General features: G+C 30.4%; 2 protein-coding genes across 3 annotated transcripts in view; both read right to left on the bottom strand.

Annotated features, from left to right (window-relative positions):
• The window catches only part of LOC114341355 (eukaryotic translation initiation factor 4B), a 37013-nt gene that overhangs the window by 19318 nt on the left and 441 nt on the right, over positions 1 to 17254 (bottom strand). The window lies entirely within an intron of this gene.
• On the bottom strand, positions 10897 to 17243 carry LOC126885957 (uncharacterized). Its single transcript, XM_050652782.1, has 2 exons — positions 11908 to 17243; positions 10897 to 11855 (listed from the first exon to the last, which is right to left on the bottom strand). The coding sequence occupies exons 1-2, from the start codon at positions 12059 to 12061 to the stop codon at positions 11509 to 11511; spliced, it is 501 nt and encodes a 166-aa protein (XP_050508739.1). The 5' UTR covers positions 12062 to 17243; the 3' UTR covers positions 10897 to 11508.

The following is a 17254-nucleotide window of genomic DNA, read 5'->3' as shown; positions in this document are numbered from 1 at the left end:
TATAAAATAAAAAATAAATTTTATATTCTAAGATTTTGATCAACAATGGAGATAGAGAGGTTAGGCATATAATTTTTTTTATTCCAATTAATGATGTCAATCAATTTATTTAATCATTACTAATTTAATGATTTAGTATGTCCCTCTACAGGACCTTTTATCATTTATCATGTGACAAGCTCATGCACAGCCACCATGTTGAATTACAGTTTTCTACTGTGTTGATCAATATTATTATGCGTGATGCGTTAGGGATTATAACGGCACTATTACAATGTATCTTGTATCTTATATAACTGTATTTATACTTGATTTTCATTACTTGCCAAAATATTTATTAATTAACAACAATATTATTATCGTGTATAATCAATAAAATACATCATTTAATATTTTAAGGCAAAAAATGACAAATGCATCTACCAATTTCTATCATTTAATACAAATACAGAAAAATAATAAATAACCACAGAAATAAACTTTCAAGTAGAAATTTAAATAGGATCAAGTATATTTCTTAACATACAAGACTATAAAAAATACAACACTTAAAGACCAAAAAAACTTATGAAAGTCAAGCTTTATTTATTTTTTAGATTGGGCATATAACCAAGTATTCAATTCTTTTATTAGACTAGATGTAAATTTCCAAATTATAAGCATAGAAATAAGTTTTTTTTAGATTATTTAATAGGTACCTATAAAGGCATTTTAAATATTTTACCAAAAACAACAAATTTATTTATTTTCTACTTTATATAAACTTGATTAAACCAATATTAAATTAAATTTAATTCCTGTTATTTTTTTTATTCCTTTTTTCATCTACCTCTGTAACAGGTTTTCATTTCAACTAATAAAATACATTCATCTGAGTTTACTAAAAGGATTCATGCTACTTAAAATAATATTCGACTGAAACCATGCGTCCATTACTAAAACTATTCACATAAAACATTCGACTAAAAACATTCGTCCATTACTAAAACTATTCACTTAAAACATTTGACTAAAAACATTCGTCGTCCATCCATTACTAAAACTATTCACTTAAAACATTCGACTAAAAGCATTCGTCCATTACTATTACTAAAACTATTCACTTAAAACATTCGAATAAAACATTTGTCCATTAAAAACTATTCATTCTACTAAAAACATTCGAATGTAAAATAGACGCATGCATATTAAAAAAAAGTAATGAATGATTTTTCAACCATCGAATAATTCGAATACTTCAGTTACTATCGAATTATTCGATAGTTCCCAACACTATATAAAAGCATATTAGGAAGTAATATATGCAGTAGGAACCATTGACAATTACACTAGTTTACAACCAATTTGAGACTCGAATGCAAAATGCTGTTTTTTGTTAATTATTGCTCTCTGAATATGATTATAATGGTAAAAAGTTCCTAACCCGTAAGATTTTTGAGTTATGATTTATCAAAAAAAAAAAAAATTTAAAAGTCATTTGTAATATATTGGGGTGTGATCTTATCAAATTAACGTTTTTCCTAAAAACTGTGCATAATTTGGCAACACTAGGATATCTAATGTTTACGAATAACACATTAACATTTAAATAAAGAATAAACCAAAGTAGTCCTTAATCAGTAAACCTACCCATTTAAACTTATATACAGTGGAACCTCGATAACTCGGATTAATCGGGACCGCGACCGATCCGGGTTATCGAAAATCCGAGATAGCCGGAGAATATGGTAAAAATTAATAAAATACGGTATACTTACAGATAAACTCCGTTAGAATTGAAATAACATGAAATATATTTATAAATATGCACAGTTACCTACTCATTAAAATCACTAAAAAAAAAACACCAAACCCAAACGTAAGCAAATGGAAGCGAACAATACAAGACACACAATACTAAAGACCATTGTTTATAAAAGAATTTTTTAAATAGTCTTTCCTAAACAATGCTGACAGTTTGAAATAAAAAGGAATAGATACTACAGACAGGTGGCTGTTGTTTCTGCGGCGTGTGCTGAGTCATTTTTAATATCGTATAGTTCAAATTACACACATAAGTACACATTATCTCTCAAATATTATATTACTTACATACATTTTTATTGTTGAAAGGTTTGTCTGATAATTAACTATTTTGATTGGAAATAAGCCACAATTAAATTGAAAAATACAAAATATTGAAAATCAAAATGTTTATCTGATGAAAATCGGTCCGGGTTAGCCGGACTTCCGGGTTATCGGGGGCCGACTTATCGGGGTTCCACTGTAGTTCTAAACCATTTTAACGACTGTTAATCATGCATGACATGACAAAAGTGTCTGGGTTTTCAAGGAAGAGCAAGCATAAAATTGAATATCCAGATATTACTTCTGCGATAAAATCAGTTTTCCATGGAGAAGATTTACCAGTTCCAGGACCTCAGCAAATTGGGAGAAAGATTTGGAAATGTATGGTGATAGAAGTGAACTTGATGTATCAGAAAATAATGATGCTTCTTTTCCCGAAAGCGACGAAAAAGCACCTTATTGCATCCAACAAGCCGAACATGATTTAGTTCGAGACCTTCACTTGTCCAAAGGACATGCTTAAGGTTCTAGATTACAATAATGGATTTTTTTAAAGGAATTTTCTAGCCAGTACAACTTATAATATTTAGGAACCGTAACCAGGAGCTATCCTCGTTTTTTACTATGCAGGATAAAATGTGTGTTTGTGTTAATCCTAATAGTGTTATGGGAAAATTGGGATATCCACAAAATTGCGTACAAAAGACTTACTATAGTTATTGTTTTTAGTTCTGAGCTTATGTGTATATAGTATATAAGAATTTTTATAATAAACAACAATATTTGATGTATTCTATAACTCCAAATTTAACATTTCACCTGACCAGACAATGTACGGTGGACGCCTACGCAGAAATGCGCGGCACTTTAAGAAGATAACTCAAAATATATTTGTGGTGCAACATTTTGGTGTTTGAATTCGCATTCAGGACGCTTTAAACTCCCCGATACAGCCATTTTAACATCAGTCACAACTTTTTTTTGTTTATTTGTTGACTAGTGTTATTGATGCATTGAATTTTATAGAACTCTTAAAAATCTGTTTTTATTAGAAGCATAGTGTACTAAATAACGGTAGGTACATAAATACCTTTTTTATTGACCAGCCAGTGTTATTGTAGAATTGTAGGACATTGTAAAATGATATATTTATTTATCTAATAACTTGCAGTCCGCCGTTATCGCAGACCATTGTTGACAATTTTTATGAATTGAATTTTGTTGAATTTTCAGTATTTTGTTTTACAAAGTGTTAGTACATCTGAAGCACCAAAAATATTCTTTTGCAATTTAATTATACACCATTTTCCATCTAAAAAATTTGATCGGTTTTTGACTGACTTCAAAATTAATGTGTACATTAAGGGGTTAATATCTAAAAATTTATTATGAGGCCTATTACCTACTATTAAGGGCCTACTACCACTTCCTGTTATAACAGAAGTTGACTAAAACCTATCAATTACATAACTAATCAACTTACCACGATTTGTAAGCCAATATCATATTGAGGATAGTACATAATTTATGTTTTAGTATTATTTATACATCTATGTATTATTAATATTATTTATAATAGCATACATATAAAATCAGAATTTTGTGTTAGTTTTGAGAGTAAACTGAATGTACGACCAAATACTTACAAAGTCGGGATAGTATCATGAGGTTTTTATATGGTTTTTTCTAGTGATTTACTATGGAATCACTAACATGTGAATTTTACTGTCACCATTGTATGTGGTTGACTTTTTAACACATTGTGTGCCACGCCTTAATCGGGATAATACTCTCGGGGCCACAGCAATGAAAGTCAGTCGAATGTGTATATTAAAAATGAGAGACGTGGCACGCAATGTGTTAAAGACAGATCACATGCTAAGATTTTTTTTGTGAGATATTTTTGAGTTAAAGTGGATTTCATGTAATCAAATGAACTATCTTTCAATAAAGTCGTCCCAGGAATGCAACTCATAAATATTGGCAATATCGTTTTAAAATTTACTTTACAATGTATAATATGTCTGAATTGCTGATATGAATGAGTCAGATTAAATTAAATTCTTATAAATATTTTTTTGCTTAGCAACGTTTTTGTTTAATTTATTAATATTTTTTATTTTGATAAAGATTGCCTGAGGTGGAAGTCGAAACGTCCATAAAATCATTTTTCAGGTTAAATTGTGGCTTATTTCCCAATTAGAATAGTAAATTATATAAATGCCACAAACAAATAGTTTCAGAGCCATATTAATTAAACCAATGAATAGAATGTCATGGCTGGGACATCTCAGGAGACAAGATAAATAAACATCAACGAAGAAAATATTGCAATGGAAACAGATAGGAAGTCAAAAAAAGACCTAAAAACAGGATAGTTGAATGACATGGAAATTATGAATATAAAACAATGGAGAAGGGCACAAGAGAGGCCTCAACGAAAGTGCATAGCTTCAGATCAAGACAGGCAAAGATCAATCCAGGGTTATGATGGCAAATGAAAAAGAATGATACAGAATGTCATATTCAACCCTGTTTAAAAATAAAATCATATCTAGTTAAACAATAGGTAAAGGGAAACTCAAACAATAAGAAATGTACGTAATTTTCCCCTTATTGCCATGTTCTAAATTTGTAAAACTATATAGGGAAATATTTCATTTTTTTGACATGCCACTCCTATTACAGCTATCATTTCATTGGTTAGAATTAGTGACGAGTTTATATGACGTCATTATATTTGGTTAGATTATAAATGGTAACTGACGTGTCATAATCAGGGTTGTTTCGTTTTAATCAACTGTTTTAAACATGTGTTTATGTTTAAAACGGTTTTTGTTTAAAACAGTTTAAAACACTTAAATTAAACAAGTGTTTTTTTTTCATTTTCTTTATTAACCCTGGAAGATCACACCTATTTTTTTTTAAATAAACCGCACACATGGGTATCAGATACCCAATGATTTTTTGTGAAGAAATAAAAAAAAAGTAAATATCTTATGATTTCCAGAGAGTCTGTAATTACTATTGAATACATAAGAATAATTAAATCAATCATTTTATTTTCTCTCTCTTAATTATCGTAACACAAACGAAAAAAATATTAAAAATACCTAAAAATAATTAACAAGCATTTTCTAAAAAACCGGAAATGTAATTCAAAATATTTTAATTCAATGTAACAACAAAATGGTCTTTCTAATTAAAATATAACCTTTTGATTATAGAACTCATATTCATTCTTAGCCAGGTATTTCAGTTTCACTCATTTTAGTGACTACATTCATAAGACAGTGTGGCTCTATGATCCATGCGTTATGCTTTATAGCAAGCCGAGCATACACGCTTTTTCCATCTGCCTTTGCAGAAATAACACCTAGTTTGCTTTACTAAATTTGTGGGATGTTGTGTTGTTAGGTCATTAACTTGAACGCACACTTGATCGCAAACCTCATACATGGGTGCTACATACCCTAGCCTGTATTCAATAAATTTTCGTGATTGGAAATATTGCTCAAATGAGACCGCAACTACACACCCGTCCTTGTCAGACTAGAGACTGAATTTACATAAAACAGCATTACGATTGAAATGCAGCTGCGCAAGCTACAGTAGGAATAATGAAAGAATACCCATGAACGAACATATAAAACACTCTGTATTTTCCTGTCACCGTGTCATACAAAAAATTGGCCAGCGCAAGTACATGTAATAATTATTATTACATGTACTTACGCTGGGCAATTTTCTTTGTGACACGGTGACAAGAAAATACAGCGTGTTTTATATGTTCGTTCATGGGTATTCTTTCATTTTTCTGACTGTACATGCAGTTAAGTGTCACGATGGGTATCTCACACCCAAGTGTGAGCTTCCAGCTTACCATATACCAGCTCAAATACCTTATATAAACGTTTTAATATACATATTATTTATTAATTAATAATCGGAACACAGAAAAAAAATTGGAAAACTTAAAACATTTTGCATACAAGAGTTAATCAATTTCTTAAAACTGTTTCAGTCTCATAATAATATTGTAATCTAAATCATCAATCTGATCAGTCACGTCATCACTGATGGAATTAAGTTCTTTAAAAATTGAAACCAACTTAGAAGCTTTAACATTGCCTAGTGGGCCTAGCTGATTACATAGTTTGGAATGGTAAACCATATGATGAGAAGAGTCTTTCTATGTTGGCTGACGATGCAATAGCTCTGTGAAGCTGTTGAGAAGTTTCAATGCTGTAGTATTTATATTTTTCTTAGAATGCCACCATGCCAATGGTTTTACAATTATTTAGTAGAATAATAGATAAAACACCTTCAATTAAGGTTATGCTTAAGAAAATATGATTTAAACAATGTTTGCTTCTAAGTTTTATTTGCTTAAAATATTAAATTTAAAAACAAAAAAAAATGTTTAAACAAAAAAAAAAGGTTTAAAACAAAAAAACATGTGTTTTAAACAAGCTTTGTTTGTTTAAAACATACAATTTAAAAACAAAAAAAAAACGTTTAAAACAAAATAAAACATGTGTTTTGTTTAAAATTAAAAAAACATGTTTTTTGCAACCCTGGTCATAATATTGGAGGTTAAATATTATGTCAAATTATTGTTTTCAAATTATCTTTCATTGATTTAGATTTTATTTTAACAACAGTTTATTTTTTAACACTTTCCCTTCCCTATCACTGATTGGTTGATTAGGTTCGTAATAGATTTGTTGTATGATAGGTTTAGTTAGGCGTTATTTTAAGAAATGTTGGTGTCTAGATGGGCACAGCTCCCAAAGGCCATAAAAGAAGAAAAAAAAAATAAAGAGACAAAACTTTTACATAACCTTTTATAGGACATGACTTCGACACTTATATTACAGATAGTTATCTTTGTTTCACATGTTTCATAAGTTTTTTATTTGGCAATAGCACCAAATCCTGCCAAACTTGACGGTAGCAAAAAAACTAATATATGAGGAAAAATCTGTTGAATCTGTTTGCCGTCAAGTTTGTACCGGTAGGTTATGATGTCATTAAATCTATGACATGCATTCCTAATTGTTTGACTTCTAGTTTATAAGATAGCATATTTTATTAGGAGTTATCTCAATAACTGTTTTATTGAAATCTATAATATACTGGGCATTATATTTAAAATAAAAGTAACCTTTAGTCAACATCTGGTATAATATAACCAAAAGTAGGAGGCTCCAATTATTTTACAATGATTGGGCACATCCATACCCTAAATATTCAGATATTAATGTAGGGATTCGTTAAAGACAATCGTAATAAAAGTCCGTGTGATGTTTAACAGTTTTAATTAATAAAATAGATAACTAATTATTGATACATACTATTAAATTGACGAAATGTAAAAGTGTTTGTGTAATTGCGACTAAAATTTTATGAGTTCTCACAAAAGAAACTCTTTGAAATAATCGCGTTTATCTATTAATATATGAGCGGCTTGTCAATATATAAGTACTCCTTTCGATTATTGCCAAACACAAAGTCTTTCCTCAGAAACTCAAAATCGACTAACTGTATCCATCCATTCCCACACAACCAAAATTCTCTTACCACCAATCTTCCTCTATTCATGGTTTAATTCGTTTTCGTGGGAACTAACCTATTAGTAATAAAAATTGGGTCAAAGGGCTCTACTTTGTTATTTTTATGTCTTAAAAATAAACACAATCTGCTCACTAAACTACCCCTCGACTAGATACGCCCACACATCTGTCCATAAGAGCCTCCGCTCGTTTCGTGTTTGTAAATACTAATAATTAAAGAAATATTATATACAGGGTATCTTAAAAATTAAGATAAAATATTTACAATTCTACATTAATTATGTTAAGTTTCTCTAAAACATCTAATTAAAACTACCAAAGAACCTACATATCTATTTTAATATCAGAATAACATCTACAACTGAATCACATTTGAGTCATGAACATGGGTTTTAGGGAAACATTTATGTTCTTTTAATCTTTTATGACTAACTGGACAGCTATGTTTGTATATGTATACATAGCAAATATTTGTGTAATCTATTGTGAATCATCATGAGAATGTTCATAGAATCCAGAAGTTTACATTTATGTTTATCAAAAGAAAATGTTGTAAATTGTTATTTCAACAAGATCCAATACAAATGAAATATGTTGATAGAAAATACAAATAAAATAATTATCTAATGTATACAGAAAATACGTTTTTCACAGCATTGTTAAATACAAAATGATAAAAACAAACAAAGGTATGCTGTTTTGTGGAGGCAAATAAATTAAATGCAGTTGAGTCCACGATTCTTTACCTGTGTGTGATTAATACCTGGCGAGATATAACACATAGGTACTTTTTATCTAGCATCATTCTCTTCTATGCATGAAACTAAAGACAAACCAGCTACCGCCTGTTATTAAGTAAAAACACATGTTATTTTTATGAACGCTCTAGACTCAGTACATTGAAAAGAGATAGGTACAAAAAAGACGTTTGGAGATGTTTTCAGATTTAAAGTACAATTTGTGACGTTTCTGGTTTGTTTACTTTTTTGTTAAATTTTTTGCTGTTTTTTTGTCGAATTTTGCATTTTGAAGTTTTTTATAAAACACAAACAGTTGTTTTCACAATTTTATATTGCAATATGAAATTTTACGGTAAGTGTATTTTATTTTGCAATTAATTTTTACAACATACACAGCTAACCTCATTCACACAGTTATGGAATAATTATTGTGTTTAAGTTTCCGCCAAAGTGAATAAAATGACAAAAAGACAATTATGTTATTGAATTTTTTATAATAAATTGTTTATTTATTTATTAATCACTAATGATATTAAAAGAATTTATTCTATTAATGTAGCTGTAATTCTGCACCAAAATTTTAAAGCAAAACTTACATTTTTTGACATTCTATTTATTTGATAACGTCAAATTTTACAATATAACCCGTGATAAGAGCAGTAGTCATTTTTTGCCACTTGCTGTTGCGTTTAGTGAATTTGCGATTTATTTCGTATGCTTTAACCCTTTCGCTGCGTCAAATAAATACATATCGCTGACCAGTGCGGCAGTAGTTTTTTAACACTAAATGCGATATTTTTTCAACAATTGTTTTTTGTACATATGTTAAAACGGATTATTATAATTTTTCTTCTGAATTTTTGCAAGACGCACATGTGCGCTGTACGCAGTTTCAAGGAATTTCTTTTAAAAATGCGGAGGACGCACTTGTGCGCTTGATACAAATTTTTGTATTTAGTAAATTAAATCGACTTTTTTGATCTAAACTAAAATTTTATTCATTCAAACAGGATGTAAAATAAACAAATAACATATAATGTAAAATAAAAGTATACAAAATATTAATTTTTTCCTAATGTCTTTCTATATTGATACATGATATTCTCTGAAACATTTGCCTAAGCAGAGGCCAGGTTTATCGGGACATTCTTGACAATGATAAATAGTATCCTTACGTATCTTATTTTTATTGCATGTCCGACATTTTTTTCTAAGAGTTTTACCACGTTCATTATGTAACTCAATTTTTGAAGGTGTGTGGTTTACACCCGAAGTAACTGCTACTTCTGCCGTTACAACTGCTGTTCCTTGACATTTTTCTGGTAATAACTTTTCAAGTATTGACAATCGAAACTTATAATATGACATTTTGTTATTTCCGTGGTACTTATTATACAATCTATGAGCATTTTGCAAATATAGCTGAAACAGATGTATGCCAATTTTTTTGTACCAACGTAAAGTTTTGCGTGTCGGCGGATAATAAGAAGACATTTGGTGTTGAAGATCTACTCCGCCCATATATTTATTATATTGAATGATTGGCAGTGGTTTAATTTTCTCATTCCCTCGTCTATTTCTTACGGTTACCATCTCATTTTTATATTCAGTTGAAATGTAAATGATATCTCTTTTGTCTCGCCATTTTCCAACCATTACGTTGTTGAGGTACATACTTTTGGTCTGGCCTTTTTTTAACTTTGCGTCTACGACGTTTTTTGGACAGCCTTTCCTATCTTTTCTCAGAGTGCCTGTACAAAAACTATTTTTATCCAGTAGTAATTTGGCCAAGTTATAACTATTGTAATAGTTGTCCATATGAAGCGAATGTCCATGGTCGAAAAAATTACGCATTAGGTGTAGCACCACTCTTTCTGTATGAGACTTACCAGCAGTTGCATCACCTGCACCAGCATATATATGGATATCCAAAATTGTTGAATCGGCTTCTGTCAGCATATAAAGCTTTACTCCATACTTATGTCGTTTCTTAGGGAGATATTGCTTGAATACCAGTTTTCCTTTCCACAAGATCACAGATTCGTCTAGAGATAAATACTTTCCTGGATAGTATACCGTCTTCATTTTGTTATTAAAATGATCTAGCAAGGGTCTTACCTTATATAGTCGATCTACTGGAACTGGTTCATTTTCTTTTACATTTTCGGCAAAATGAAGGCATCGCATTATAAGCAAATAGCGGTCTCTACTCATGTATGAAGAAAAACAAGTCGAAAATAATCTATTTTTCTTCCAGTAGTCTTGTATGCTAGGCAATTGGATTGTTCCTGTATGGAAGGTTAATCCAATAAATATTAGCAATTCCGATATTGTTTTGTTTTGTTTTTTTATTTCCACGGGACAAGCCCAATAAAGTTACAATTGTTTACAAATTTTGGAACAATTTAGTATACTAAATATAAGTCATATATATATATATATATATATATATATATATATATATATATATATATATATATATATATAGTTTAAGTAACCAATACAGTGAAATGGGTCAGATTTGTAAGTCCTGCCAGTTCCCCTTTAATATAGTTCGGAGGCTGGTTGTTTTTTCTGGTGATTAAATATGTAATTAAAAATATTTATTTTTACTTAGATATACCGTTAAAGCAGGACATATCGTATGTACTAAAATTAATTATTAATTAATAAATTAATCTTAAATTAAACAACATTTTACACTCCATTATCGAGCTTTAAATCACACACCTATACTCCAGTAAGACATACTACTGAACTAAAAGTTTTGTAAAACTTGTAAATGTCTGAGGGGACCGATTATGTGGGTGTGAAAAACAGATGTCATCAAACGAACCGCCTCTTAAAACATCTTTGACAAAGAATACCAAATTTTGCCGACCTTAAAGCTGTTTCACAATATAAATTTCTCGAACTATAACACATAAAATATAATAGTTAAAATAGGGTTAACATAAATAATATAAATTACATACAAAACAAATTAGAAACAGACTGGTAAAGGTGGACATAACAAAACAATTAAGAGGCAATATTAATTTGTTGTAAGTTGCGTATAAATTGGTTGGGTGTGGAACTAAAATTAAGCCTCTCGGTATTTTGATTTGCTAGACGTAACATTCTAGTTATATTGTTAATTCCTTCCATAGGGAAATCCTTGAACGGTCACATCCTTTGCTGGTAGAAAGAACTTCAACTGCATAACTGTTAGTTTGTAAGACAATCATATTTAAAAGTTCATCGTCAAACAACAGCCTAAACCATTCGTACGCACTATCACCAGGACTATCGACTAACAATCCACTTCTTTTTGTAAATGGAATTTGTTTCATACCGCTAGTTGTTTCGGTCCATTCATTGTCTGTAATCTGTACGTCAGGATTATCTGCAACAGTATTATTTAACTCGTTCTGTAGTACATCATCCTCAGTATCACTTCCAGAAGAGTCTTCCGAAACATTTTCAATTTCAACTAAAAATATTAATTTCAGACCACAAGTTTATTATTACATTTATTTACTTACAGTTATCTACATCAGAGTCTTCATAATCTTCATCTGAGTCTGAATTATATAAAAACTGCATCAATTCCTCAACACTCAGATTTTTTTCATTTCTCACTTTCACGGTCTTACGTCTTTTTACGCCTGAAGGTCCAGCTTTATTTAAATCAGCCATTATTATACAAATAATTAAACTTATAATCACACTAAACCGTTTGAAACGACAACACCTTTGAAAACCTAACTATGTGAGTAACTGATCTGCGACGCCACCTATGAATAGCTCTGCAAACCTAACCACATGATTCACCGAGCCGCGACGCCACCTATGAATAGAAGTGACCTTTAATAAAATGCGGACAAAGTTTCCTTGATCTCCTGAAACTGAGTCAATTTTAAATGTATATGGAAATCACCATATACATAGGCTGCTCATGTGCGCCATACGCATTTTACAAAGAAATAGGAGGGCGCGCATGTGCGCTTTACGCAGCGAAAGGGTTAAGTGATGACGCCCGGATAAAGAACCCTAGACTCAACTGTATTGTGTTATCAATCCGGTGCCACTGACATGGCTATGGTGTTTACATTTCAACAATTTTCCAATGACTGTATAAAAGTGGCAGCAAGGAACCAAAGAAACTTGCAGAATTTAACAATAGACAACGCAAACATAGAAGTAGTAGAACAGCTCACATACCCGGGTGTACAGATAACTGAGAATGGCAGTGATGAAGAGGAAATACGGAAACGGATAATGATTGCTAACAATGCATACTTCTCTCTGTCGCAGGTGTTTGGATCCTAAGACATCCAAAGGGAAGTAAAGTTTAAAATGTACAAAACCCTCATACAGCCAATAGCAACATATGGCGTAGAAACATGACAGCCAATAGCAACATATGGTGTAGAAACATGGATCACGACTGAAAAGATTATAAACCTTATTAATACTTTTGAAAGAAAGATATTAAAAGGATATTGGGACCCATTTGCGACAATGGTATATGGAGAATAAGGTTCAACCACTACTTGCCTGCAAAGGTAAAATAGTATATGTGAAAAAAATGAGTTTTGAGATAAATGACTTTTTGTTCTTTTATTGTGCCATTTTGTCTTTTATAAAGTAAGACAAGTGAAATTTGGAATATAAAAAAAGTATGTTATTATAATAATTATTACAACAGCAAATAGGTATAGTTTTTTCAAATGTGCTTGTAAAATGACATATACTGTTTTACCATTTTTCCAGTATACAGTATACCCAGAGTATATAAAAGACTTTATACGCCGGGGAGATAAAAATTCCCATTGGTCATACTATGGTAAGAGTATATGAAATGTTTATACTATTTTACCATTGGAATTGGGGCACCGTTTTTATGAAATATGTTACCGTATAACAGCATATACTACATATATCCTGTTTTACCAGTTACCAGTAGAGTTTCAAAAAATAGATATAAATAGATATAGTTTTGTTATGGGAAGATCAACTGAAATGAACTTGTTAAATTATATCTCCTTCTTAAATGAAGCATTGGAAAGCAAACAACAGGTAGATACGATTTATACAGATTTTTCCAAGGCATTCGATAGGGTCAACCATACGTTATTGTTACATAAGATCGAACAGTTAGGTTTCTCTGATCCTCTGCTTAGCTGGATTCGAAATTATCTATTAGATAGAAGGCAGATAGTTCATATTAAGAATTATTTCTCTAATGAAATTATAGTTAAATCGGGGGTACCTCAAGGCTCCCACTTAGGACCTATCCTTTTTAATTTATTTATAAATGACATAAATAAAAGTTTCAATTTTGTTCAATTTCTTCTATTTGCTGATGACCTTAAATTATTTCCCATAATTACCTCTTATTTTGATCGCTACAATTTGCAATCAGATCTTAATGGTCTTGTGTAATGGTGCTCACTTAATGGTATGGACTTAAATGCAAACAAATGCCATGCTATAACTTTTACTAGACTAAGAAACTTTGAGAATAATTCTTACTATATACGGAACACTATGTTCAATTAGTTGACTCAGTTATAGATCTGGGTGTTATTCTTGACACTAACTTGAATTTCAACCTACACATTAATAGCATGGTTTCTAAGTCATTAAAGATGCTTGGCTTTGTTAAAAGATGTAGCTATGACTTTATGACTGGTCGTTTTTTAAAACGACCTTTATTTCTTTGGTTAGACCACATTTAGATTATGCATCATGTGTTTGGTCACCTCAATATAATTGTCACATTAATAAAATCGAGCAAGTTCAGCATAAATTCTTACGTTATTATGCTTATAAGATGCATCTCACTGGTCAAAGTTATGAGTCTTTACTGCAAATTATTCGACTTGACTCATTACAGAGTCGTCGTCAACATAAAGATCTTTGCTTCTTATATAACTTAATTCATGGTCATAAATTCTGTATCTCACTCTTAAATAAAATTGGGTCTACGAGTACCTTCAAGAACCACCTGTTCTGTGACCACCTTCCACGAAGTCATTAACCGTACAAACTATGGTTTAAGTTCCTATCTCTGTAAAACTATTAAATTAGCAAACACATCATCTCTGCATATTGATTTCTTTATGAACGACTTTACTGCGTTTTCCACACAATTACATTTATATTTAACTTAATGTTCTAATTTCAAGACTGGTTTGTCAATTACTATTATTGTCTTTGTTCTAAGATAAGTTGTATTTGTCAATTGCAAAATGTTTTAGATATTTAGATTTTTTACTTTATATTATAGGACTAGCTTTCAATTGTTAAATGAGAGCAAGTAATTTTATTTTTTTGTTGTTGTTTATTATGTATTTACCAACTTTGTACCTACTAGTACTAGATCTTATTTTGAATTGTTTTTATAATTTGTGTGACATTTTAATTGTATCATGTACTAATGGACTTCAGTCCGTCAATAAATAATAAATAAATAACATAATACCAGGGATAAGCAGTGTATGACGATGTATACTATTCTGCCTTTGTAGAGTTTGTCGAATATACTGTTTTGCCATAGCAGAGACGCAAGTACACGTACTCATATACTGTTTTACCACTGTTACATTTTGAAAACTAAATAAGATAGAAATAAACTAAAAATTGCATAAGAAAGAGCAGGAAAATAACCCAGTTTCGGCGGAAAATTCAAAAATCGACTTTTTTCACATATACTGTTTTACCTTGGCAGGCAAGACTAGTTATACCAGTATTACAAAGAACCCTCTATAGCAAATTATGCAAAAATACAAAGATTGCGCTGGGCAGGTCACCTTATAAGAATGGACAACTGCAGAACACCTAGTAGAACACTTATCAGAACTATCACCAGCAGAACGTCGGCCAGTAGGAAGACAAAGAAAGAAGTGGATAGACAAAGTGAGAACCGATGCTAAAGAGATATTGAAGGTGAATAACTGGAAGTGAGCAGCCAGGAACAGAGATACTTGGAGACGGATGCTAGGTAAGGCCAGGGCCTGACTTGGGCTGTAGTGCCATAGGAGAGAGTATAAAAGTGGCACATGAGACAAATATCTGATATTAGCCCGCAGGGTTGGCAGGTTTAAACCAACATGCTTAAAACCTTGGTTTAAACCAACTGGTTTTTTTCTTGAAAAAAAAAACCAGTTGGTTTAAATCGGGTTTTTTTATTTTTATTTTTTTTACTGATCCTCCAGACTGGTGTTTTTATTTGAAGTTTTTACTACAGCTGCCGCAAAGGAAGAAAATTAAGATAAATAATTTCTATTTTTTTACTTTCGAACTTAGTTATTTTGAATATTATAACGTTTGATGTTTTTTTTGTTATATTAATTTTTTGTGTGTGCAAATAAAAGTAAAAGTTGTCTTATTCCTTTTTTTTTCATTGTTTATTAGTTAATTTTATGAAATAATTTATTCATTTTTAAAGTTTTTAGACTTATAATACTTTGTATCAAAAAAACCTGGTTTAAACCACATAAACCTGGTTTAAACCAAAAAGCCTGGTTTTTTGGTTTTTTCGAAAAAAACCCTGGTTTTTGCCAACCCTGTTAGCCTGGAATGAAAGTGTTAATATTTCCAAGCTTCAACATGATGCCAGTATAGATAAAACTGTAACGCCCAGTTTCATAATCAACTTAAAGTGAACATTAACTAAAGTTCACTTTAAAGTTGACATTTGCCCATATTAATTGCATTGATAAAGGTACCAACTTAAAATTGAAAGTCCACTTTAACTGATTATGAAACCGAGCGTCCTTACAATCAACTCTGACTAATCCTATATAAAGACAATATTAAGTTAGACATGTTACAAGAAAACGTCTCAGAACCTTGGCAAATACATTAGTATTGAAATAAAGAAAAGCTAGATAAGAATTTTTGAAGAATCAAAGAACATATTTGCTAAAAAGATTACAGAGAATTAAAAACTGTAAGGCAACATAATCTTTTAGATGGGACACACTTTTATGGAAAGATGTAAAATAAATTGTTTTATGGTATTGTTCCTGATATTTACTTGTTTTCCAATTTAATTATTTAGAAAGGATTAACTAGAACTGCAATTGAAATACAAAATACTAATAATAATTGATCAGTTGTTTGAGAATCTGATGTTTCTACAAAAGCAAAGTTGTGGAAAAACAAAAAAACTTCTTGAGGTTGCCGGGTTTTCCTTGATTCAGAAAAATTTCTCAACACTCAAGGTTCATTTAGAATGTTAACAGGGTCAGGTTTTTCTTGACATGCAAGTCTATAAGGTTAGTAACAATGCAAAAACATGAAAATTGATTTTTTTGGACATGTTGAGTTTCTCAAACGACTCATTCAATTAGTCTTATACTGGATATTTAACAAATATTTATCGATTAAAATGCCAAATAATTTAAATTTACCTCTACTTTTAACAAAGTGTACAGCAGATAAAAATCATTGTCAGAATAAATTTAAATTATAAATGAAAATAAATATATTATTCACTGTATTCAGTATTCACCTTATTCCCAAGTTATCTGTAAAAATAAGTAGTCAATGAAAACCAAATATTGTTGTAGTTGTAAAAGGATTTACACTATTTTTATAAAAAAAATCCTGTAATTTAGCATAGAGCAAAAATTTTAAAACTGATTAAAATAACCAGAAAATGTATTAAAAATAGAGTATTAGTCTTTAAAATACTACAGTGTGAACTAAACTGAAGTTAATCAGTGTTTATCATTAAATTACAAACATTACTGCAGCTAAAGTTAATAGGAAATAAACCTGCTTTTGAATAAAAGAATGCAAAAATTTAAGATAAATAATTGTAACAGCAAATGTCCCTCATTTAAATCAAGGTTAAATAAGCTTCAAGACAATATGGTA

This window comes from Diabrotica virgifera, chromosome 6, assembly GCF_917563875.1.
Source record: "Diabrotica virgifera virgifera chromosome 6, PGI_DIABVI_V3a".
NCBI lineage: Eukaryota > Metazoa > Arthropoda > Insecta > Coleoptera > Chrysomelidae > Diabrotica > Diabrotica virgifera.
The sequence above is the reverse complement of the archived record's forward strand: the minus strand, read 5'-3'. Positions and strand labels throughout refer to the sequence as shown.